Source organism: Rhinolophus ferrumequinum, chromosome 6 (genome assembly GCF_004115265.2).
Source record: "Rhinolophus ferrumequinum isolate MPI-CBG mRhiFer1 chromosome 6, mRhiFer1_v1.p, whole genome shotgun sequence".
Taxonomy (NCBI): domain Eukaryota; kingdom Metazoa; phylum Chordata; class Mammalia; order Chiroptera; family Rhinolophidae; genus Rhinolophus; species Rhinolophus ferrumequinum.
Window position 1 is genome coordinate 11,386,970 of NC_046289.1, and position 27,218 is coordinate 11,414,187.

General features: G+C 40.4%; 1 protein-coding gene across 7 annotated transcripts in view; it reads left to right on the forward strand.

The window, feature by feature from the left end:
* TTC7B (tetratricopeptide repeat domain 7B) overlaps positions 1-27,218 on the forward strand; it is a 240,122-nt gene that overhangs the window by 35,848 nt on the left and 177,056 nt on the right. For all 7 annotated transcript variants that reach the window (XM_033108190.1, XM_033108192.1, XM_033108194.1 and 4 more), the window contains one exon: positions 13,774-13,904. In XM_033108190.1, the coding sequence (XP_032964081.1) occupies positions 13,774-13,904 (131 nt within the window). The remainder of the gene's footprint in view (positions 1-13,773; positions 13,905-27,218) is intronic.

The window sequence follows — 27,218 nt, forward strand, 5'->3', positions numbered from 1 at the left end:
TGCTTGTGATGGATGATTCCTTAATCACGTGTCCCCGGCATCCAGGGGCACACTGTTGAAGATAAACTGTATCTAGGTAACATACGAAGTGCTTAAGCAAAACTACAGTGTTTTCAGTATATTCTGCATCCTCTCCCTTTTAGATGAAAATAGATTTCGTTTGGGGGCTGATATAAAACAAATACTCTTGTTTCTAACTCTTCTTCTACCCACACTCAGCTTCAGGTTGGATCATCCCAATTTGTGGTCTGTCTTTCATGTTGTTTGGCTCTGAAGAGTCCATTTCCATGGCTCATTTTCTTTGATAGCCGGTGACTCCTTAATGTTGTTCTCCCCTTGCACCGTGTGCTAGCTGCTGCTGTTTTTCACTCATAGGATTTGGGTCCTTCTGGGATCTCCTTGGGGCCTAGACCCATACAAAGCTGGCAGGTTATAAAAGATCGCCTAGTCCAGACTCCCATTTAGTATTTGAAAGCCAGGACTCGTGACTCCTAGTCCAGTGCTCATCCTGCCACCACGTATCACTTGGCTGCCATCATTTCCAAACCATGTCTGGTGTTCATTTTCTTCCCCCAAATGTTCCTGAGAAAAGTATCCATATTTGGAAAGCTCAGAGCTCTCTGGGGGTGGGAGCAGAGCACAGATTGTTCTATGAAGAAGGAGGGTGTCAGAGCTGGCTCTCCTGGCTGTCCCCGTCACATTGGGACTGGTGCAGAAGAGCAGGAAGCTGTGCTGGGCTGGGTCTCCCTGCACAGTACCTTGACCCGTGAACCAGGCAGAGGTCTGCAGCTGCCCTGCAGGGCACACTGCAGCCTCGCACGGCAGGGAGAACTCAGGTTTGTTGAACTCCTACTATTGTACCAGATTCTGGAATAATATAATAGTAGTAAATTGTTAGTAGTAACTACAGCATTAAAAAAGAGTCCCTCCTGAACACCCGCTAAGCTCTTGCCCCTTAACGCCCTTAACCGTCACCTCAACCCTGTGAGAGGAAAACAGGTAGGCTCCCCATTTAAGAGGAGTTAAGAGTGGATCCCCTGTTTCAGCCCGGGGTCTTTTTCTCATTTGCAGTCAGGTGCTTGTTTCGTAGATTGAGGCTGGCGTGTCATATTTGTAGGAACTCCCAGGTGCAGAGACTGCAGCAGCCAGACTGAAAGAGGCTAAGTTGACCTTGGGGTGCTGCGAGGTGCCCTGGTTTGTGTTGAGTGGCTCCCAGAACCAGTGTGGACGTCGCAGGAGTCTTGGAGAACTTCTTCTTGAACAACATACGCAGCACTCCGCCTTGTCATTTAAACAGTTTACTCTGGGCACGTTCAAAAACCGGAATTCCACAGAAAGAGCAACAGCTCCGTCTGGGGCCACACCAGTTGGGAGTCATGACTAGCAGCCCTCCGAGGCCGTCCCTGGAGTGCTGGCCGCTTCCACCAGGGGTCGCAGGAGCTGCATCCTTACAGGAGCGCTCACGCATGCGCAGAACTGCCCCAGGACCAGGCGTCCCGCCCGCCGGCTCCCGCCTGTCGAGGGTGCCCGCCTCCTCCGGGCGGACTCGCGCGTTGCAGGTCCGGAAATTTGGATCATTCAGAGATTCCACTGGAGGTCAGGGATCGGAGAAGAAGGGCGAACTTGCCAGCAGTCTTTATTAACCTTGGATCAGTGAGCCTCCTAAGGGAGTCCTGGGCAGTTTCTAGAAAGCTGTACCTTCCGTAGGCATTTACACGCAGGCCTGGCTGGCTCTTAATTAGGCCTAGAGCTGAATCTCTGCTGATGTGCGTGTTTATTGTTCTTTGAGACGTTTACAGAGACTCCCACGGGAGTTGACAGCCGTTCAGTACATTAAAACATGCAGTGAACTTATCATTTGTAAAGAGAAAGGATGCACAAGTATGTATTCTGGTAGTAGAGGTTTAACAAGAGTTGATGGTCCTTTTTTCTCAGAGATCGAAAAATTCCTAGTAATAAGGACTGTAGAGGCCCAGGGAAGATTTTCGTGGCGTATTTCTTAGTAGATGAATGTTCAAGTCTTGAAGTGACAAAATCTAATCCTGACCTTTATGAATTGAATATTTGCTAATGGCCATGACCTTCTAGGTTTCCTGGAGCAGGACAGACAAGTAACCACAGGCAATGCTTCCTCCTTGGCAGAAAAATTCTTCAGTCTGTTGGGGGCCGTGTCCCAGTTGCTTGGACCTGCTGTGGTTAGTTAGCTCATTGGATCAGGGCTGAGGGTTTTCTCTGCCAATATCCCCATGTGACCTTGGGCAAATCACCAACCCTCTCTGAGCTTGAATTTCCTCCTCTGCAGAATGAGAAGAGGAGGAAAGATAGGGGATCCAGTTTTTTTCCTTCAGAAGCTGCTTTTCATTTTTCTTAAAGTCTTGAGATTTCTTCAGGTGTAGTGAAAAAGGTTTTATAGAAAAGCCCATGAGTGGAGGGGACGGAGTGGTATAGGTGGGACCAGGGGAGGCCTTGCTAAGTGCTTTTGCCATGTGCAAACCCCAGGAAATGTAGGAGTAGGGGTATTGAGAGTGACGGAGCTGTGAAGCCCTCGGCCTGCTGGAGATCTGCTGTGTAAGCCTTGTGCTAGCTGTTTATCTCGACTCTGATCTCTTCCCAGCTCGATTTATCAAGTCTGCAAATGGTGGGAAGCTAGATGCTGTAGTGCATGTAGCCACTCATCTCAGGTTGCTAGTCAAAGCTTCCTGTTTATATTTAGACGGTGTAAGAAGAGTAAGAACTCTTTTATTGCCACTGACCCATATTCATATTTAATATTGATTGTGTCAATAGACTCCTGATTGGTTCTCTTTTTGGAAGCAAGCAGAGACTCAAAGAGTCCAAAGAAGGCTTGTGGATTGAAGTCTTTGGTGAAGGTCCACTGAGGTGTTTGTTTTCAGTTCTTCTGTGATACTGTGTCCCTCTTAGTCATGTACTTTTGACATTGTTTTGAAAATGTCTTTCTCCTCCTTTCCAGTAGAGGTGGAGCTTCTTGAAGGAGAAGACCATGTCCTGCTCTGTGAAGCCCAGCCCTCATCAGAGCACTGCACACAGATGGTGCTCAGTGAGAATTTGTTGAATGAAGAAAGGATAGGCACATCTTTTCACTGGCAGTTGTCATTCCTTGCTATAGTTGAGGCATCCAGCGGCTGCACTTCACATTGGAGGGATCCCTTTAGGTGATAAGTCTACTCTTTTTTGGGAAACAAACTAGAACCAACACCAAAGTTTACATGGCATTATGTATAATTAAGGTTGAGGGTCTGCGCTGCAATGTTGACTGTGCTTAATTCAAAGTGGTAGGAATATGGGTGATTGTTATTTTCTCCATTCTTTTTTGTATTTTTCAGGCACCCCTAAAAAAAATTAAGGAAGATTGTTATTTAAGCCCCCAGGAAAGGTGCTTATTAATAACAGTAGTTACTATTTATCAAGTGCATACAGTGGTACCTCGGTTTTTTAACATAATCCGTTCCGGAAGACCATTCGAGTTCTGAAACGTTTGAAAACCGAGGCATGATTTCCCCATGGAAAGTGATGCAAAATGGATTAATCCGTTTCAGACCTTTAAAATCAACCCCTAAGACTGCAAATTTAGCATGAATTTTACTATCTAATGATACCATAGTTCCATAAAATTTACGGTGTTTGTAAACCGAAATGTTCGTCAACGGAGACATTCGAAATCCGAGGTACCACTGTACTTGTTGTATGCCAGTCACCGATCTAAGCCTTTTAGTAATCATTCGGAGCAAGTGCTGTTATTCTCATTAGCTTGATGAAGAAACAGAAGCTCCAAGTGCTGAGTAGCTTGCTCAGAGTCACAGAGCCAGCAAGTGGAGAAGCAAGGGTTTAAATCCAGGTCTGTCTACTCAAAAGCCCGCGTATTTTCACTTCTTAATATTTTACCCAGCAGTTTGGCAGTTACACAATAGGTGTGATTTTTAGCACAAAGATTAAAAGTAACAAAACATAGGATTATCACATGACCTTCCATTCTAGGTATATAGATGAGATGTGATCAAAAGGTACAGTGAATGTTTAAAGTTTGTTAGAGTAAAAGACACATTGCCATTAATCCCCCTCAAAATATTCCCCCTCACTTTGAACACACTTATCCCGTTGTTCTTGCCACTTTCTGAAGCAGTTCGGGAAGTCCTCTTTCATGAATATCTTTAGTTGTGCTGTCGTGGCTGCCTTGATGTCCTGAATTGATTCAAAACATTTTCCTTTCATGGTCTTTTTGACTTTGGGGAAGAGCCAGAAATCACACAGTGCCCGATCCGGTCAATAAGGTGGATAAGGGCACACCGTAATGTTTTTGTTTGACAGAAATTGCCATATACCAGAAGTGATGTGTGACATGGAGCGTTGTCATGAGGAAGGATGAAACTGTTTGTCCATTTCATGTTAATGTGTTGTTCGTGATCCATGATTTATGGCACACTTCTCTCAACCATAGCTTACACCCGACTGACTGTACTGAACAAGTTGAAACTTGTCACACACTGTTACTAAGGTTCTATGTGCTGCTTCCCGTATTGAAGATCCCTGCCTTTCTGTTGGATCGCACTCGGCAGCAGCTTTCACTGTACTTTTCAATCACACCTCATAGTATATGTCCATACAAAAACCAGTACATGGGTATTCATAGCAACATTCTTCATAATATCCAAAAAGTTTCAACAATCCAAATGTTCATCAACTGATAAATGGATAAATAGAATGTATTACATCATCCTTACAATGGAATATTATTCAGCAATAAAAAGGAATGGAGTGTTTGAAACTAGATTCAGATGGAGATTGTACCATATGAGGTCTTACAGTTAAGTCCGTGAACTTGCTGCAACGATGTTGCTAACCTTTTTTGATATCAGAGGGATTATTCATTATGAATTGTACCACTGGACAAACAGTTAACCAAGTTTACTATTTGGAAGTGCTGACAAGGCTGCATGAAAATGCTAGATGACCTGAACTTTTCGCCAACAATTCATGGCTCTTGCATCACGACAATGCGCCAGCTCACACAGCGCTGTCTGCGAGGGAGTTTTTAGCCAGTAAACAAATAACGGTATTGAATACCCTCCCTACTCAACTGATTTGGCCCCCAATGACTTCTTCCTTTACATGAAGATAAGGGAAATATTGAAAAGAGGATAGTTTGATGATATTCAGGACAGCAAGGGTAATATGATGACAGCTCTGATGGCCATTCCAGAAAGAATTCCAAAATTGCTTTGAAGGGTGGACTAGGCACTGACATTGGTGCATAGCTTCCCAAGGGGAGTACTTTGAAGGTGACCGTAGTGATATTCAGCAATGACGTATGTAGCACTTTTTCTAGGATGAGTTCGTGAACTTAATTATCCAACTTTGTTTTATGAGTGTACTAAATGCCACTGAATTATTCACTTCAAAATGGTTAAATTTTATGTTATATGAATTTCACCTCAATTTTTTACAAAAGTAATGAAGTTCTAATAACTTACTACAATAGGTGTGAATCTTGAAAACATTATACTAAGTGAAAAAAGCCAGATATAAAAGGTTGCATATTGTTTGATTACATTTATATGAAATAACCAGAATAGGCAAATCCATAGAGACAGAAAGTGGAGTAGTGGTTTCCAGCATCTGGGGGGAGAGTGGGATGGGAGTAACTGCTAATGGGTATGGGGTTTCTTCTTAGGGTAATGAACATGTTCTGGAAATTAGCTAGTGGTGATAGTTCCACAGCTATGTGAATATACTCAGTAAATTGTACACTTTAAGCAGGTGAATTTTGTGTTATATGCACAATATGTCAATAAAACTGTTATATATATATATCTATATATAACATATATAGATATATCTCATATATATATCTATATATATATAGATATATATATAAATAAATAAATAATATGACAAATGAATAAAATGCTCTCACTTGGAGGCCTTCCAGCCTACTGTTATCTAAAGAGCGATGTGAAGAATAATGATAGTTACTGTTTTCTGAGTCCTTCCTATATGCCAGGTACTGTTCTAAGCACATAGCATTTTACATATAGAGTCTGCTGTGGATTAGGGACCTGGGACCTGGCTCCAGAGCCCACATTCTTAGCCACTACATAGCATGCTTTACATATAAAGAGACAAATCAGAGCTACGAGAGAGTGTAAAGGCTAAGAGCAAGAACTTGGGAGTCAGAGAGTCTGGTTGGAGTCCTAGCTCTGCCACCTACGAGTTGTGTAATCTTGGGTGAGTCACTTAACAGCTTAGTACCCCAGTTCCCTCATCTCTAACGTGGGGATGACAGTAAGTCCTCCCTCGTTCTTCTGAAGGTTAGAAGAATCATATCAAACTGAGAACAGTGTCTGGCATGTAGTTAAAACTCACTACATGTTATTACTATTGTGTGGTTACTAAGTAGAGACTTAAAGAGCATAAATTCCAATCGCAAACTCTCATTTCGTGAGCCTTGCAGGCTGAACTAGCATCTCATTTGCTCACAGAATTATGGAAGGGACATTGAAAGATCATCTGCTCTAGCAGGTGAGTGTCTAATTCAGGGCCTGGCATCCTCTTCTTTTATGAGTGTGTGTGTACTCGCACACCTCCTGAGAAGAATATGGTGACTCTGGAAGGAAGACAGCAATTTCTAAAAGCACTCAGAAGGGGCCAACCTTGGCTTCCAGCCCAGAGACCACCAGGAATCATAGACCCTCAGGACTGGTAGGGACTTCAGAGGAGAGCGAGGCCAGCCTCCCTCCCCTGCCCCCAGCGTTTGGTGGCTTCCATCAGCTGTCTCCACTTTACGCTTGCTCAGAGGCTTGTCCTCCCACTGAGTTGAGTATATCTGACACTGTGGGAGCGCAGCCATTCTAGAGGTGAGAATTCAGAACCAGCAACCTGGGGCTGCCTTTGCCTGGACTTTGCTCTGAAGATCTCAAATCTCTTTTCCTGAGTTTCTTTTCAGCCTTAGGAATTGAGATCCTTGGAAATTGTCTTACTGTCTTTGAAGTCCATACCACAGAACTGGGTTCTTAGAGACATGGTATTATAATAAAGTTTTTCTGGTACTTCCAATTATAAACGCCCATGTGGGTCATCGTACAGCAAAGCTTCAGGGTGTACCTGTCCTGGGCTTGGCTCCCAGAGATGTGGTTAAAAAAAGGAGGAAACAGTGCCTGATGTTGTAGTACATAGTTCACATAATTATGTTTTATAGCCTTTCATTGTGCTGTGTAACTTCATATGAAATTAATTCTCTGTTCATTTTAATGTGTTTCTAAATATCCAAATATTTGTTTTGATGTTAGTCTTATAAAATTATACAGCTCAAGATGTACCGTGTTTCCCCGAAAATAAGACCTAGCCGGACCATCAGCTCTAATGCGTCTTTTGGAGCAAAAATTAATATAAGACCCGGTTATTATATTATATTATATTATATTATATTATATTATATTATATTATATTATACCGGCTATTATATTGTATTACATTATATAAGACCCAGTCTTATATATAATATTGTATTATATTATATTATATTGTACCAGGTATTATATTATATTATATTATATTATATTATATAAGACCCAGTCTTATATTAAAAGAAGACCAATCTTATATTAATTTTTGCTCCAAAAGACGCATTAGAGCTGATGGTCTGGCTCGGTCTTATTTTCGGGGAAACATGGTATGTATCCCAGTAGTTCAGTCCTTCAGGACAGATGAGGAGTGGGAGGCGCTCGGATCCAGGGAATTGCCTGGGGCAGTGCAGCTCTTGGTGGAAGGAAAAATCATGCCCTAGGGCCCTGGACTTTGATTTCTGTGCCTTTCCGATTTGAAGCTCATTTTTATTGTCACTGCAGTTACCAGACACTGAATTTGTTTTCGGAGACTCAGTGAGACACAGGATATTGTGAGCAGGCTTTTGTAGTCGGATAGACCAGGGCTCCAAACTTGGCTTTATCATTTACTAGCTGTGGAACCCTAAGTTCAATCTTAGCTATAAAACACTGTTAACACTTTCCTTGCAGGGTGGCTGTGGGGATTATAAATGGTGTGTGTCAACCCCAGGCAAGGTGCTGGATAGCACCTTGATAAATGAACCTTTCTCATTATTGAAATAGTTCTGTCTTACACATACCCAGATCAGTGTCCTAGCAGAGGGACCCTGAAAGAATTTGGGGTATTAACCCCTCAGTGATCACTGCATTTTTGGCACTGAGATGTGTAGCTCTCCACTTCCTCAGCCAAACCTCCATGGATGGATGGCCCTTGGGGAAATAATATGGAGCTTCCTTTCAGAGATGATGAGACCTTGATGTGGAAGGAAACAAAGGGTGGGGTTCAGTTTGCTGTATTATGTTCTGTAAGTCACACTTTCATAGAGCAAGCCAGAGGCTCAGCCTTAAGCTTTGAAAGAGTCCAGGGTCCTCAGCTGCCTAGTGCCCCTCCCAGCTGTGAGGTCCCGCTGGCCTGCTGGCGCCTGTAGAGTCCCTTTGCTTTGACACTCTACCCTGCCTCCAACTCAGCAGGATTGTTTCTTCACAGGTATCACCCAGGGCAGGATACATTTGTCCCAGCTCCTGGCTCCCTTATACTTTCCAGTTCTTGCCCCTGCACAGACCTTAGGCAGGTCACTTAACTTTCCTGACTCTTTCCACACCATTGGAAGGAGGATAGTACCTATTAAAGAAGACCAAATAGGTTAGTGCACTCGGAAGAGCTTCAAAAGCAGTCAAGTATAATCTAAATGATTTTCTCATCCTTAATTTATTTAAAATGTGTTACCCATCATAGAAAGGACCTTTCAGAAGTGAGTCTGTCTGTGGGAATTTCGTCCTGTGGCCGGGGGATAAATTTTGGGTCCCTTGGCTCCCCAGCGTTCTTTTAATCACTGCACGTGTTCAGCCACTTTTTTCACCCAGGTTTTGAAGTTGGCCTCGCTGATTGGTTGGGAAGCACTGAATTGCTACTCTTTTTGTACACAGTTTTGATTTTTGTACCTTCTGATCTTATCGAGATGTTCATTAGGTATACCTGTCGTACCAGTTATTTATCCAGTCTGCTTTCCGCTTTTTTTGGTCATTCACTTCTCTGGAAAAAAGAAAGTGAAAACATTATTGATAAAAGCTTTCCAAACTGATAAGGCATCATCTGACATTTTAAAGAGGGCCAATTTGGACCATGACCTCAGGACTCTGCTTCTCAGACAGTATTGATCTGACCCCAGACACTTGAAATTTTATAGTCCAGTCCAGAGGTCCTGTAAGCAGCTTTTGACAGAGAATTCGATATTCTGGAACGAGCTGCACAGCCATGCACTGTGGTAAATCCAAACTTCGCTATTGCTCTGAGATGTGCCCAGTGGTGCGTGGAATGAATGTCAGCGCATTTGGGAGAAGGAAAGGAACAATATTTACCATAAAGAGCCTTCCTACACAAGAATGGACTCCCTGCTGGGACCTCATTTGCCAGCCCAGCCATTAGATGTTCATGTACCTGCCTAATTAGAACACAAACCCACAGAAAACACCTGTTTCTTCTCACTGTTGAGGACCAAGTTGTATAGCTGGTTTGAATATTCTTACCAAGTATGCGTGGCCATGGATTGTAGCCCTCAGTGACTGGGTTTCAGTCTTTTAGAACTCAAAATACAGATGATAACCAAACTGTATTGAGCTGGATTTGGCTTTTCTTCGATTCAGTGGGTGTGGCAGGTCCCGAAGGCCTTGGTCATTTTCACGAAGATTAGTGTTCAGAGTCTAGCCTGCAGTAGTACCAAGTGCCAAAGGGTAGACCCATTTTTTTCTGGCTCCTTGACACAGTGGAGAATTTATTTTCTTTATATTAAATCCCTATTATCAACTTGCATATTGTTTGGTTGCTTCTCATATAGCAGAAGGCATATTATGAAACAATTTGTCTCTTTTTTGTTGTTTGCTGATGGTTTTAATTTTGCACAATTGAGTCTCACATTTCGGGAGCTCCAATCAAGTGCTTGCTTTTGAGTGGTTCTGGAGCTATTCTATAAATGGTGAATTTGTTCAGTGTATCTAGTATTCACTTTCAAAGAAAATTTCAAGAGGTTGTAACAGAGTTCACAGTGGAGACACTGCTTAATGGTGTTTTTTTTTTTTTTGCAACTGCATAAACAATTTTGGCTGAATATTTAGTACCTAGGACTAGAGGAACATCAAAACCATTATTGTAAGTGTATTACTTATGTTCAAACAGTTTAGTAGAGGGCCGGCCCGGTGGCTCAGGTGGTTGGAGCGCCGTGCTCCTAACACCGAGGTCGCCGGTTCAATTCCCACATGGGCCAGTGAGCTGCGCCTCTGCAGCTAAGATTGTGAACAACAGCTCTCCCTGGAGCTGGGCTGCTGTGAGCAGCCGGAGGTTGGCATGAGCTGCTGTGGGCTGCTGAGTGCTGCCATGGGCTACTGCGTGCTGCCATGAACAACCGGCAGCCAGCATGAGTGGCTAGCAGCCATCATGGACAGCCGGCGAGAGTTGCCGCGAGTTGCTGTGAGAGACCGACCGACTGCCTCAGCCTGAAGGAGCACAAGGCTCAAAATACCAGCATGGGCCAGGGAGGTGTGTCCTACACAACTAGACTGAGAAACAACAGCTTGAACTGGAGTGGGTGGGGAGAGGCAGAAGGGGAAAAAAAGAAAAGTTTAGTAGAGACATAGAAGTTAAAAGTAGACCCAAATCAAATTTCCAGAGATAAAAATAACAATGTCTGAGTTGAAAAATACTCTGGATGTGATTAAAGACAGATTAGACATTGAAGAAAAAATTAGTGAACTTGAAGACATAGCAATAGAAACTATCCAAAATTAAACAGAGAAATTTTTTTTTAAGTGGAAAGAGCATGAAGTATAACTTCAGGTGGCCTAATATGTGTATAATTGGAGTCCCTTAAGGAAAGAGGAGAGTAACAAAAAATTTTGAAGAAATAATGACTGAGCATTTTTCAAATTTTATGAAAACTATAAATCCTTAAATTCAGAAAGCTCAGTGAAGCACAAGAAACATGGGGAAAACTAAGCCAAAGCACTTCATAATCCAAATTGCTCACAACCAGTGATAAAAGTCTTAAAAGCAGCCAGAAAAAAAGACAGAGTATGCACAGATGAACAAAAATAAGGGTGACAGCAGATTTATTGTTCAAAACCATGCAAGTGAGAATAGAGTGACACCTTTAGAGTTGGTGGGGGTCAGGGGGACAGAGGAAGTAAACTGCCACCCCTGAGTTCCACACTCAATGAAAATATCTCTCAAAAATGAAGGCCAAATAAAGCTTTCTTCAGACATACAATGGCTGAAAGCATCATGAACTGAACTTCACTGTAGGAAATATTAAAGGAATCCTTTAGGTAGAAAGAAAATGATACCAGAAGGAAATATGAACCTACACAGAGGAATGAAGAGCACTGGAAACCAGAATTGTATTGGGGGCTACATAAGTTTTTCCTTATGATTTAAATGCCTTTAAAAAGGTATTTGACTAGTTCAACAAAAATAATAATCATGTAGGGTGTCATTTATAACTTATGTAAAAGTCAAATGTATGTAATAAGAGAATAAAGACTGGAAAGAGAGAAACGGAAATATGCACTTGTGATGAAGTTATACTATATGCGAAGTGGTGTAATATCACTTAAAATAGTGAAACCCTGAAAGCAACCACTGACAGTAATGCTTGAGGCTTCAATGCCTCTGTTTCAATAAATGATAGAACAAAGAGACAGATGGTCCTCGAGGGCATAGAAACCTTGCAACAACACAATCTATTTGTAAATAAAAAAATATTCACTTAGCTATTTCTTATGAACATATTCTTATCATACAATTCCAGCAATTGTGCATCTTGTTATTTACCCAATTGAGTTGAAAACTATGTTCACCCAAAGACCTGCACAGGAGAGTTTATAGCAGTTTTAATCATAAATGCCTGAACTTGGAAGCAGTGGAGATTTCCTTTGAATAGATTAATGGGGTAAATGGAATATTCTCTAACAAGCAAAGGAAATGAGCTATCAGGCCACAAAAAGACGTGAAGGGAACTTAAGTGGGCATTGCTAAGTGCAAGAAGCCAGTTTGAAAAGTTAATATACTGTATAATTGCAACTGCATGACGTTCTGGATAAGACAAAACTGTAGCAACAGTAAAAAGTAGTTCAGGGATTTGGGAGGAGGGATGTAGGGATGAGTAGGTGAAGCAGGGGACATTTTTAAGGCAGTGAACCTGTTGTTCAGAGTGCAGTAATGGTGGATACTGGACATGACCAAAACACGTGTCAACACTCGTAGAACTGCACGACATGAAGAGTGAACCCTAACGTAAAGTATGGACTTTATTTGATAGAAAAAAATAAAAATACCAAAATAAAAACAACGGCAACAGAACCACATCATGGTGAAACATTGAACAAATGTGGTTTGTTCTATGCCAATTTTACGTCAATGAAGCTGTTAAAAATGTCAAGTCTTTGGCTGAGCTTCACCTTCTGTGACAAAGTGGGAACCTCTGAGCTCCCAGCTGCACTGTCCTCAGCCGATGGCTCCTTGTGAACAGAAGTGACTTGTCCTCCTTCCCGTGCAGCACTGCCATCTCGCGTGGCTTTCTGCAGCCTGGAGTGATGACGGTTGCTGTGTAAGAGCAACTCGGATGAGGCCATTCTCCAAACGATGCACATGAGCTGCTGGGTCATTTTCTGATGTTGAGTGTGTCTGATTCCCTCTCTGTAGTGGTGTCCGCTCTGAAAATCAGAGAGGCCAAAGACCTGGCTTCTGATTTCTGTTATGCCGTTAACTGACTATTCAGTTTGGAGCAAGTCACTTGCTTTATCGTGGCAGACCTCGGCTTCTTCATCTGTAGAATGAATGGGTTTTCCAGGGAATTTCTCTGGCCCCTTCCACTGCAGACGCTGTTTCTGTTCATAGTAAACCTCACACTTCTATGTGGAGTGGAACGTGTGGGGTGTGTATACACAGGTATCCCAGGGCACTTGACACAGCAGCAGCCCTACTGTGTAAAGAGGACCTGGAGACCCTCCCCACAGTCTGGTTGCCAGGGGCAGGGGCAGTTTGGTGCTGGGTTCAGGATACAACTGCTCATCTCTGCCTTTCATGCTTTCATATGTCCCAGCCCTGAAATCTCTCTTGGCAAAGAGTCTCTCCTCTACCTCCAAAGAAATGCCCGTAATGCAAAGCTCTGGGTGTTTTCTTAGCTTAGAACTGAGAGGTGGCCTGTGGTGTAAATGTTACTCCAAACGAAGGCTGAGAGTTGGAAAATTTTCCTAGTAACTGAGTCTCCTGGGAGCATTTAAACATTTTTTTATGTTCAATTGGTTAAATGTACATTTTGGGATAGATATTCTTTAGGTAGCATTGTGCTGTGAGCCTGGCTCTACTTACCTTTAAAAGCTTCTTTAAGGACCTTGGGGCCTAATTTTTTGAGAAACTCTGTTAGGTCTGAATGGGGTCACGGTGAAGTACCCGATCAAATTCTCAGCTTGGATATCAAAATCAAACAGTGCTTTGGGTACGAGGATGTGTTGGGGCCTCTTTCATCTGTAACTTACAGATACTCTTTTGGTGCTCCGTTTTGATGTTCCATTTCATCCTTAAAGAGAGAGGGCAGAGGACAGACCATCTGCTTCTCTGACTGATATCCTGGGACCATTTTCTGGCCCTCTACAGCAACATTTAAAAAATTGAAACCCATGAAAAGCAACTCACCCAGCTTTTGTGTTTGATTCCTTTTAGGACTTTGTTTAGAGAAGTTGCCTATTTCCTCTTCTACCAGTAATCTCCACGTGGACCGGGAGCAGGATGTCATCACATGTTATGAGAAAGCAGGAGACATCGCACTCCTGTACCTCCAAGAGATAGAAAGGGTAAGTGAGGACCATGTGTTCCTTCCACTTGAGAATGTTTTAAAATTTCATATCAGGTCGTAGAGAACTCTGGTCACCCTCCAGAAAACCTTCAGCCTGTCTGCCTTTGGGTACAAAGCTTTACTTATACTCTTTAGTGCCGAGGAGAATATGGTGGTGATTCTGGCCCCTTGTGAAAATAGATAGGTCAGTGTTTGGGAAACATTTTAACATCCTCTGATCAGAAATGACAGCATGCATCTCTTTACACCCTCAGCGCCCTGAAGCGGCTAATTAGTCCCATTCTACACAAAACGTGTCGACCTTTGTATTTGCGTGCACCATCTGCCAGGATAGTGTACATCCGCGTTTGGACGCCTTTCTCTCTGTGACTAGCAGGTTGTGTATTCCCTGAGACCCTTTGGGATGGTTTCTGCCATCAGTCAGTGCCCTGCCTGTAGTGTGGGAAAGTGGAGACCAGCAGCGGACAAGAGTGCCACCTGAGCAGAGAATGTGTGAGCCAGAGACCCCGAGCTCACACCCTCGGGAGGAGGAAGGCGGAGGCCGGAGGGGGCCAGCGCGGGGTGCCTAACCGGTCTGTTTCGGATTGCTGTCTTTGGCTCTGCTCTTTATGAAGTTCCTTCATTTCTCAGCCTCAATTTTCCATCTGTAACAGGAGCATAATAATAGTTCCTACTTCATGGAGTTCTTGTGGGGATTATAAAAAATCATGTAAATAAAGGCACTTAGCCCAGGGTTCTTGGCAAATGTCAGTTATTTTTACAGTACCAATAGCTCCTAGCCATCTCTGCCTCCAGCAGGGTTTTTTGGAGTTCTAGCCGAGGCTTCACATTGATTATTTCCCCCTTCAGACCCAGAGATGTATCCTGTCAGATCGTTTGAAATGATTCGAAATCCTGGGAGACTTAGAAAATAATCATAGTCTCGTTTCCCATCAATTTTATGGGTTCTCTTTTTCCATAAAGATTAAAACAGAGGGACTACCAAAGTCTTGTTCTTTTGTTATTTTATAAATGTACAGACCGTATGTTGATGTATGTGAAGTCTGGGAAAATAGCCTTCCTTACATGACCACTGGGCTTGGTGGAAGTTCAAGGGTTTTTATGAGGCAAGATAATGGGTGCTGTGCAGAAGATACCTGTTTGGCCTATTTGAAAAAAAAAAAAATGAACGTAAATGATTTTTAAGAATTATGCTAAATTGAAAACAGAAATTTTAGGGAAATAGAGTCTGAAAGAAGTACAAGACTGGGGCGAGCTTAGGTAAATAGTGCTTTAGTTTTCTGGGTAGGCAGCCCTGTTAAGTGGAAAATCCCACGTGTTCTGTTCCTATGTTTGTTCTGCTGGGCAGAGGCAGTCAGTCATTCAGTGTTTTGCCCTCATTTCCCAGCCATTCTATATGAAGAAACTTCTGTTTGCCAGGACCTTTTGGCATTTTACTTATTAGTGTTGGCTCTTAACTTCATTCACTAGCAGGAATAAAATTGGGGGAGAACTTCTGAGGACCGTTCAGAGTATTTTGGCCAGTGTTTTTTCATCATCTGGGACCACCGAATTGTGTTTCTGAGGCAGTCCCGTTCTCTGACTTTCCCTAAGAGTGGGTTCTGTTCCGTGATGTTACAGTTCTTTGCTTCCTGAAGGGCAGTGACTCTTCAGAGAGGGAGCTGACCTTGGCTTTCCCTCGAGCTAACTTAAGCTGTGAGAAGCAGCAGAGCACAGCTGCAAAGCGACTGCTGATGTTTTGGGATCCTGGCCTTGCCACCTCTTAGCTGTAAAACTTCAAGCAAGTTACGCAACCTCTCTGTGCTGCGTCAGGATCCTCCTCAGTAAAACAGCAATAATAATTGCTGTAAGGTTGTTGGGAGGATAAAATGGTTTTACTCATGGTTAGCACAAGGTTAAGTATTAGTTTTGTTGTCATTATCTGTTCCTATGTCACCTGGCAGTGAGATCTTTCCTAACTATAGAAGATTTCAGATATTTCGATAAAAACTGGAGTATTATAAACAATATTTTATTTAAAATGTGAAAGAACTTTTAGGGCAATGTTAATGGAGTAATTTTTTCAGGACAATTTTGTTTTCTTTGTCTTGTGTGGAAGATAATGGGACAACATTTTGCCTGGAGTCCCTATGTTATATCTGAGTTCCGGACTTCTGTTCATCTGACTTACTGTGGTTCAATCATTTATTTCTGTGTATTTCAGCTTTCTGTTCTCACGGTGGGGCTAATCCTACTACCTGATTTGTCTAAGGCCACAGAACCAGTGAGCTGCCAGGGTCCCCTAGCCAGTACATGAAGGCAGGGCCAAAGAAAATTCGAATACACAAAAGCAGTGCGCGTTAAATGTTTGTTTAGTTGTCCTTCGTATATTAGGGTTACAGAGACATCTACTAATAATTTGTTCTCTGACTGAGGCATAAAAGATCCCTCTAAAATCGTGCCTATAAAATAATTTAATCAAGTCCAATCAAATTAGAGCAGATAGAATTAGTGAGGACATAGGATGGCCTTGATTCGTTTATCTTCAGATGGCGGCATTCTGCCAACAGTAAACAGTGTTATCTGCCCCACAAGGAGATTCTAGTGGCGCAGTGACAGGAATAAAGATGACTTCATCCTTGGGTATCAGAGTGCGAGCCCCGCTTTTGGCGAGTGAAATCCTCCCATTCTGCCCTTTGCAGGCATCAGCCAACCAGCCGGTTCTGGCTTTCTTCAGCAGAAGCCGTGCCAGAGTGGAACTTTACCTTCTGCTGACAGTTCATTCCTTTACACCCTATTTTAGAAAAGAAGTTAATGCTAGATTATGGGACATCCATAGACTTTTTATGGGCTGTTTCAGTGATCAAGTTTTGAGAAGAAACAACTGGACCCCAAATACTGTAGGGCCCAGCCCGGGTTTCCTCTGTTTATCGGGACTTGTTCACTGGTCAGCCCGGCCATGCCTTGAGTGTTTTACGTCCTCCTCAGAGGAAGAACTTGCAGTGACATAGCTGAGGTGTTGGCTTCAGAACTGGATTAGATTAAGGTTACTGTGTGTCTTGAATTCAAATCAGATGTCCCAGGAAAAGCACTCAGTGCTGCTGATGAGAAAGGCAGGGCATGACTGGAGGTTCACGTGGCCTTGCTTTTAGCTTTAAAATGTGGGACAATAAGGAAAGGACAGATTCTTTTTTGCTTACCCTTTCTATTCCTTACTTTTTCACTCAAGCAAAACAGCAGGTTACAGGTCCGAGCTTGAGGTAGTATATCTGAACGAATACTTCCTTAGAGACATGTCAGGAAACTGGCCAGGCAGTGTGCTCTTGCATTGAGCCTGCCTGGGGTAGGAGGCTACAACACACTTAGAACTGAGTTCAAAAAGTCCGGAAACCAGAAAAAGAACAGTAGCTTATTTCAGTCTTTGTATATTCTCATTCAGTCTTTGCCCTCATAATTTTATAGCGTTAAAGGGTTTTATATCTGGCTTTTTTTCACTCAACATTATGTCAGAACCTGAACGTGTTTTCAAGGCTATATAATATTTCAAGTGAATGGCCTCTATGATTATATTTAACTTATGGTTGGGTTATAACCTGTTGTAAATACTGCTACAATGCCATCTTCCTTCAGGCAGCTTTTTCCTTTGCTTGCATTGTTTCCTAAGGGCAAATTCCCAGAAGTGGGGACACTTTTTACTATTCTCATTACTGCATATTGTGTCCAACTGCTTTCAACAGGTCATACTACCTTTGGCAGTACAGGAGGGTTAGGGTTTCTTTGCAGTCTTGGCAGGGTTGCTCTTGTATAAACGTTATTTTGCCAAACTGCTGGGTGAAAGTGGTAACTTACAGTCTTAGTTTGCACTTCTTTGACTGTCATTCAGGTTGAAATTGTTTCCATCTATTTGCTTACTGGTTATATTTCTTTTCTTAATTGCAGCATTATTGAGATATAATTCAGATACCATACAATTTATCCATTTAAAGTGTACAATTCAATGTTTTTTAACACATTCAGAGAGTTGTGCAACCATCATCAATATTTAATTCCAAAACATTTTCATCACCCCAAAAAGAAACCTTGTACCCATTAGTGGTCACTCCCCATTTACCTCCAATCTCCCAGTCTCTATATATTTGTATATTCTGCTAGGTTGGTGCAAAATTAATTGCGGTTTAAAAGGTTAAAAATAATTGCAAAAACCACAGTTACTTTTGCACCAACTTAATAGACATTTCATATAAATAGAACCATACAGTATGGGGTCTTTTAGGACTGGCTTCTTTGGCTTGGCATGATGTTCTCAGGATTCTTATATGAACTGTGATCGAAAAATACAGTAAATGTTTAAAATAAAAATATTTATTACAGTAAAAGACACATTGCCATTAATCCCTCGCAAAATACCCCCTCACTTCAAACACTCTCATCCCATCGTTCTTGCCACTTTCTGAAACAGTTCTGGAAGTCCCCTTTCATGAGTGTCTTTACTTCATCCTCCATCATGACAACGCTCCATGTCACACATCGCTTCTGTTGTACGGCTGTTTCTTTCGAATAAAAACATTACATGTATCCTCATCGACCTTATTCACCAGATCTGGCATCGTACAACTTCTGGCTCTTCCCCAGAGTAAAAATGATTCAGGACATTGAGGCAGCCACCACAGCACAGCTAAAGACACTCATGGAAGAGGACTTCCGGAACTGCTTCAGAAAGTGGCAAGAATGATGAGACAAGTGTGTTCAAAGCAGGGGGGGGAGTATTTTGAGGGGGAATAATGGCAATGTCTCTTTTAGTGTAATAAATTTTTTTATTTAAACATTCACCATATTTTTTTATCACACCTTGTATGTTGTACCATGATTCGGTACTTCATTTTCTTTTTTTTATTGCCAAATAATATTCCATTGTACGGAAATACTACAATGTGTTTATCCATTAGTCATTTATCATTTGGGTTGTTTCCACTTTTTGGCTGTCATAATAATGCTGCTATAAATACTTGCATACACTATTTTGTCTCGACAAATGTTTTCCTTTTTCTTGGGTATATCTAGGAGTGGGATTGCTGGGTCAGATGGTAACTTTATGTTTAACTTTGTTATATTTCCGTTTTGTCTGTTTGTACTTTCCGTTCAATTTTTGCATATAGGACTTTTCTTACAATTTGAAGAAAGTCTTTATATCATAAATATGTTAACCCTTTATCATATTTGCTCTGAATGTCGTCCCGATCAGTAATTTTCCATTTTTAAGTTGTATATGGTTGATTTTTAAATCTGTATATAGTTGAATTTGATTATCTTTTTCTTACATTTATTTCATTATTTTAAAGCTGAACTATTGGGATAAACTCCCTCTAGAATTTAGAGTTTTCAACCATTTTCCATATTTTTAAAAATAACTTTTAATTTCAAAACTTCTGGGGATTTATTTTGGTGTATGATATTAGATATGACTCTAATGTTTTCCCCAAATTTTAGTGCCTCTTTAAGATGATCTCATAGCTCTTTCATGTTTTCTGTCATATATTTTAAGACATTCAATAAAATGTTAGATACAACAGTAATTTCTGGCTTTACTATTTTGTTCTGCTAATCTTATATTGCACCAATATGACACTGCTTAATAAAAATTTTTTTATTATGATGGTTTTAACATCTGAAAGATTAATAACTACTTATTTACTTATTTATTTCAAAATATCCCTTGTCCTTTTCTGTTGTACTTCTGGATGAATTTTAGAATAATTTTGTTGAGTTCTAGAAAAATCCTATTGGGATTTGGCTGAGTTTTTGTTAACTCTATACATTAATTTGGGGAATTATGCTTAGTCTTCTATCTATGACTGATATGTCTTTCCATTTTACAAAACTTTTGGTATAATACAGATTTCAGTAGATTTATTTTACTCCTAGATCTTTTCTGTTTTGTATTGTCTGTGTATAGGATTGGTATTTTTTTTTCATTATATTTTTCATTATATTTTCACCTATAGCGATGCTTTTGATTTGTTAATTCACTTGCACAAACATTGATTGAGTTCCTTCTACGTTCTGCACACTGTGCTTGACACCAGGGCTACTGGAATGAATAATCCACAGAGCATGTCCTTAGGAAACTTATGACCTCATGAGGACGCAGGTCCATAACCAGTGTAGGGAGTGCTTTGGTGGGAGAACTGCAGAGAGGGGTATTGGGCCCGTGCGGAAGTTCAAGGTCGGCTCCTGGAAGTAATGACACCTGAGCTGAATCTTGAAGGCTGACAAGAATAGCAATATAAGATTATTAGCCACAATACTGACTTCCTCTATAAAAACAGAGTTGATTCTTTTCATTTTTCTAAGAATACAAATAGATAGATACATAGCAGAAGAATGATTTTTGTTGTTATAATTTCTTCCTTTCTATTATTTTCCATCTTATCTCTCTCATGCCTGAGTTCCAGACTTTCTAAACCAATGTTAAAAAATAAGGGTGGTGGAAAATATCCTTATTTTGTTCCTACTTGAAGGTAATTTTTAATGTATCTCCATTAAGGGTTATAATGTTCATATTCTCATTAAGTTTCTCATTTGCAGTTCATGTGAGGTGTATGTTATTATTCCCATTATACAGATGAGGACGATGAAGATCTGAGAGATCAAAGGAGTTATCCTAAGTTCACAAGTGGTGAGGATTTTCAGAACCAGATCTAGAACCTGGGTCTTTTGACCTAAAATCTTTTGCCCCCGTCCCCTTGCTATTATGCTTCCTCAGTCATTGGGTGTATGCTTTTGCCAACCAGGCTGTATTTGTTAAGGCTACTTGTTGGCAGTACTCTTACAAGGAAGTGTTTATCCACAAACAAGTGGTGGCTTCAACACCGCCAAACAATGCTCCTGCCCAGGCCTGTGTTAGAGGCTCTTTGTGAGGAAGGGATTAAATCCAAGACGCTTAGAGCTCAGGGAAACCCTGAGCTAAGCTATTCTCTCCCTTGCATCTAGATTCCTACTTTCCCCATTTATTACCAAACCTTGTCCTGGCTGCCCTGACCTCTTGTCTTTTAGACTTTGTTCTACAAGCAAACACAGACTGATAAGACAAAGGAGGGAGGAGCTGGACTGCAGAGTCAGGCGGACCTGAGTTTCAGCACCAACTGTAACACTTGTAAACCATGTGATTTGGGCAACTCAATGGAGCAAAGTCTCAGTTTCCCCTTCAATAAAGAGAGAATAATAGTGTGTATCTTAGTGGTTTTCTTGGGGGGGATAAACGAGATAACCTGTGTATCTACATAATACCAAATGCATAGTAGGTTGCTTTCTTATTGCCTTTATTCTGCATTTCTGATTGGCCTTGCAAATTTATTCATTCATTCACTTATATATTGAATGCTTCCCCTGCCTGACACATTGCAGTAGACACTGGATATATTAGTAAATGGAGTAGATGAGGCCCCTGACTTTGTAGAAGTTGCAGCCATGGAGGTAGACAGCCAGTAATCAAGTTAAAAATACATTGATAAATGCAATGAAGGATGGAATAGGATGCTGTAAGAAGGAAAAATAGAAGCAGACCTACTTTATGTTAGGTAGTCAGGGACGGCCCTTGGGAGAAGGTGACAGTCAAATTGATACCTGAGAGATAAGAAAGAGCATAAGAGTAATAACATGATCCAGATTATGTTACAAAACATGATTCAGGCTGCTTATAGAGAGTGGCAGGGAAGTAAAGGAGCAAGAGAGGATGTGGAGACTCCATTTAGGAGGCTGTTGTAGAAATCTAACAGGAAGTGATGGTAGCTTAAATGAAGTAACGTTTGTGGAAATGGATAGATACAAATGTATTTGAGAAACAGTTAGGAGGTAAAAGATTAGATGTAAGAGGATCAAGGGATCAAGGCTCGCTCCCCAGTTTGATTTGGGCAGCTGGGTGGATGACGTTATTTATTAAGACGGGGTGATAATAGAAACCTCAGTTTGAGGCTGAACCTGGACTCTTAAGTGTATAATAATGCTCAAAGCTTTCCTGGGGGATGGAAGTTAAGTGGCTCTTGTCCCAGGAAGGCATTCTAGGAGTTAGCAGGGAAATGCCCAGAAAGGTACTCTTGAGAATGAGCCCCATCTCTGAGGTCCTGGGATTTATAACATAAAAATAAAATGTGTGACTATAGTAGCAAAGAGGATGAGGGAGGAAATGATTGTATATTACTATAAGGAGTTTATAGTACATATGAATTGGTATAATATTATTTTAAGATAGATTGTGATAAGCTACAGCGCTATATTATAAACCCTGGGACAACCACTAAAAAAATAATAAGAAAAAGATAATTAAGCATTCAATAGTGGAGATGAAATGGAATCATCAATCTAAAGAGAAAAAGAAGAATGAGACAGAAAAAAAGAACAAAGAACATATCACTCAATACAAAACAACTAGCAAGATGGTTCCAGTCATATCAATAATTACATTAAATATAAATGGTCTAAACACCCCATCTAAAAGGCAGAGATTTTCAGATTAAACAAAAAAGCAAGACCTAACTTATGCTATCTACAAGAAAACCATTTACATAATATATAGGTAGACAAAAAGTAAAGTTATACACTATGCAAATAATAATCAAAACAAAGCTAGAGTGGCTGTATTATATCAAAGTAGAATTAAGAACAAGGAATATTATAGGAGATAAAGGGAGATAGTACATAATAGGAGTCAATTCATCAACAAGGCATTGTAATCCTAAAAGTATGTGTACCTAATAATAGAGCTTCAAGCAATATAAAACAAAAATTTAAAAAATATAAAACAAAATATAAAAAACATAAAACAAAAATAGAATAATTTATAATATTAAACGCTTATCTTAGAAAGAAAACTTTCAAATCAATGATCTAAGTTTCCAACTCAAGAAACTAGAAAAAGAAGAACAAATTAAAGCCAAAGCCAGCAGAAGGAAAGAAATAATAAAAATCAGAACAGATTTCAGTGAAATAGAAAACAGATCAAAGTAGAGAAAAATCAGTGAAACCAGGAATGGATTCTTTGAAAAGATCAATAAAATTCAAAAACTTTGAATAAGATTGAATAATAGAATAAATGAGAGAAGACACAAATTATCAATACCCAGAAAAGAGGAGATAATTATAGACATTAAAAGACTGTAAGGGAAAATTATGACCAACTTTATGCCAATAAATTTGATCACTTATAGAAAACACACAAATTCCCTGAAAGGCAAAACTACCAAAGCTCGTTCAAGAAGGAATAGATAACCCAAATATTTCTATATGTATTTTAAAAATTGAATTTGTAGTTAACAGCCTTCCCACAAAGAAACTACAGGTCAGGTTGGCTTCATTGGAGAATTCAGCCAAACATTTAAAGGAGAAATGTTTGCAATAATATAAAAGCTTTCAGAAAATAGCAGATAAATACTCCATAATTCATTTTATGAGACCAATATCTGTTATGAATACAGATGCAAATACATCCCACAAAATACCAGTAAACTGAATCCAGCAAGATACAGAATGATCAAGTGAGATTCATTTCAAGAATGCAAGGTTGATTTAACATACAGAAATCAATTAATGTAATACAACATCAGTACAATAAAGTACAAAAGCCACATGATAATGATGATCTCAGTAGATGCAGGGAAAGCAATTGACAAAAATCCAACACCCTTTCATGGTAAAAACACTTAACAAACTAGAAATAGAAGTTAACCTGATAGATGTCACCAATGAAAAAACCACATCTAACAACATCTAAGATGGTGAAAGAGTGGATGCTTTCCTCCTAAGATCACTAAGAAGACAAGGATATCTGCTCTTACTATTTTAGTTTTATTTATTAGAGGTTCTGGATGGCACAACTAAGCAAGAAAACGAAGTAAAAGGCATCTAGATTAAAAAGAGAGAAGTAGAAGTATCTCTGTTTGTAGACGACATGATCTTGAAATCCTAGGAATTCACACATACACACACAAAACTATTATAACTAATAAATGATTTCAATAATATTATAGGATACAAGGTCAATATACAAAACTCACTTTAATTTGTATACACCAGCAGTGAACATTCTGAAAATGGAATAAAAAAGCAATTCCACTTATATCAAAAGGTTAAAATATATTGGAATTATAAAAAAGAAGTACAAACCTATGCCATAAAAACTACAAATCAGTGTTGAAAGAAATGAAAGAAAACTTAAATAAGTAGAAAAACATGCTATGTTCATGGATCAAAAGACTTAATTTGTTAAGATGGCAATACTCCCCAAATTGGTCAACAAATTCATCCCAATCTGTATCAAAATCTCAGTTGCCATTTTTGCAGAAATTGACAAGTTGATTCAGAAATTAATATGGAAATGCAAGGGACCAGAAGAGCCAAAACAACCTTAAAAAAGAACCAAGTTGAAGGACTCACAGTTCCTGATCTCTCAACTTACTACAAAGCTGTAGTAATGAAGACAGTATATACAATTAATATTCCTGAAAAATAAATGGAAGAAATGGAATAAATAAAAAAATACAATTATTCTATCAAAGAGAAATTCTTCAACAAAGTAAAACTATTGAGCGTTTACTTTGTGCTAAGGGTTCTATCCACTCATTGTCTGTTTTAGTCCATAGGACTATGCTAAGACCATGTTCTCTTGCCACCTCCATTTTACCAGTGAGAAAACTGAGGTCTAGAGAGGCTGTGACTTGCCCAAAGTAGGGGGGGCTGGGTTTTGAGCCCAGAATGGCAGCCTGACTTCAGTGCATTACTTTATACTACAGATCTGAATTCGTAGATTGAAAATTATGCTGTGTTCTCAGGAGAACTGACAGAGAATGATGAATGGCAAAATAACTCCCGGTAGATTTTCTAGACTTCAGGGACAAAAAGGAGTGCTGTTCGCAGATCATCTGCAGGGAGAAGAATAAGGCTGGCTTCCGAGTTCTCCACAGCAACTTTCAGTGTCAGAAGACTGGAGAATCATCTGCCACGTTCTAAGGGCGAGAAAGTACGAAATCCAAGAATGTCACCTTCAGTCAGGTTTGGAGGAATAGAGACAAGAGACAGACGTTCTCAGACGTACAAGAATTCAGGGCCTACAGCGTCCCTGAGCCTTTTTGTGCAATATTCTACCAAGAATTGATTCAAAATAAAGAATTCAAGAAACAATGAATGCATTTTAATATAGGACTGAGGCAAAACAATTGTGGAGTAGGACATAATTGTTGGGAACCTTGGCAACGTTAGAAGAGTAATGTAACAAAATTAGGAGGCTGAGGAGAAGGCAGAAGCAGAAGGTAGTATGAATATGTTAATTTCTTCATCTTTACCATGGGGTCAGTAGACACTACAGTTGAAATATGTAGGTAAAAGAATGACTTCTCTCTCTCTCTCTCCCTGTCTCTCTCTCTCTCAAGTAATAACTCTGTACATTGACAGATGATTACTAGACTTGCTATGGTGATCACTTCGTCAGGTGTTGTCAAATCACTATGTTGTACACCTGAAACTTATATAATATTGTATGTCAACTATAATTTAAAAATAAATTAATTGCTCTTCCTGTGAGCTGCCTGATGTGACCTCTGAAAATGGTTCACTATTCCCTTGACCCAGCGAACCCCACAAAATCATGTAAACCAAGAGGTTCGAACCTTTGTGCTCAATTTAAGAACACTCGTGAAACTGCCCAGGCCATCAAGTGTATGCATATCCAAAAAGCCACCACGTATCTAAAGGATGTCATATTACAGAAGCAATGTGTACCATTCTGTCATTACAATGGTGGAGTTGGGAGGTGTGCCCAGGCCAAACAGTGGGGCTGGATGCAGGGTCAGTGGCCCAAAAAGAGTGCAGAATTTTTGGCTGCACATGCTTAAAAATGCAGAGAGAAATCCTGCACTTAGGGGTTTAGATGTAGATGCCCTGGTCACTGAGCACAGCCAGGGAACAAAGCTCCCAAGATGCAACGTGGAACTTACAGAGCTCACGGGCGGATGAACCCATACATGAGCTCTCCCTGCCACACTGAGCTGACCCTCACTGAAAAGGAGCTGACGGCTCCTAAACCAGAAGAAGAGGTCGCACAGCAGAAAAAGATCTCCATGAAGAAAGTGAGGAAACAAAAACTTAAGGCCTGGGAGTTAATTCAGCATCAAATAAATGCTAATAAAAGAAAAAGCAGGAAAAAAATAAATCCATTAATAAAAAAGAAAAAAACGTATTTTTCTGAAGTTGAGTGATTACTTTGGTCACACTTTAGTTTCTTGTGTTTAATTAAAATTAAATGTAACGGTTTAAATTAAAACTAGCATCTAGAACACAATCTGAGTTTTTGTAAAATGACTTTTATCGTTCCTCTTGATACATATGGATATAGAGAGATCTGGATTATTGTTCAATCAGTATTAACCGGTTTTTTCTGTGTGGTGGAATTTTGAGATGGTTTTTAATTTTCTTTTTGTATTGTACTGAATTTGCTTTAAATAATCATGGCATTTTTTTAAAAAATGAAAAACTATTTTCAAAAGCAAGTGAAGGATAATTTTTAAAACTTTCAAAGTTGGACCTTCAAGTGGAGACGCCATGGAGGTAGCTAGATATAGAGTCTGGAATTCAGAGAGGGAAAGTCTGGACTAGAGATTATAAATTTGGGAGTTGGCGGCATATAGATGAATTTTGAAGCTCAGAGGAATGGATGAGATAGCTCACCTTGAGAGAGACTTACCGGAGAACGGACAAGTGCCCAGGACCCGACTCTGTGTCTCCAGCACTTGGAGGATGGGTGGGGGATGAGCCTGCGTTAGAGCCAAAAAAACGACAGTCCCCACAGGTAGGAAGAACATCTGCCTCTTAGCGCTTGCAATGCTAAGTCGTGAAGGAGCCAGGCAGTGTTGACAAGGTGTTGGGATGCAGTTTGAATACAAGTGTGCCACGACAGACTCTTCATTGTGTGCTTTCTACTTTTCCATTTCCCAAAGCTCACAAGTTAGAGAACTAGCAATTGCTTCAACTCCATTTGGAGAGTAATTTCAAGACCTCTAGAATATTTGGGGTTTGGCTCACAGCTGGGTCTTTGAAGAGCTGCAGACTTTTCAGCAAATGTGGACAGTATGTTTGGAGAGCACTTATATGGTTTTTTCATGGGACACAGTAGCTTCTGGTTGATAAAGGCTTTATGTGACTTTATGTGAGTTTAAAGCGAGTAGCCTCTGTAATAGTAGACCCGTACTTCTACTTCACTTTAACCCACTCAACTTGCAAGCCTTTCTCCCGATTAGTTGGCAGTCTTTCTTGCAGGGCTAAAAATTGAAACCTTTGAAACCTCGTT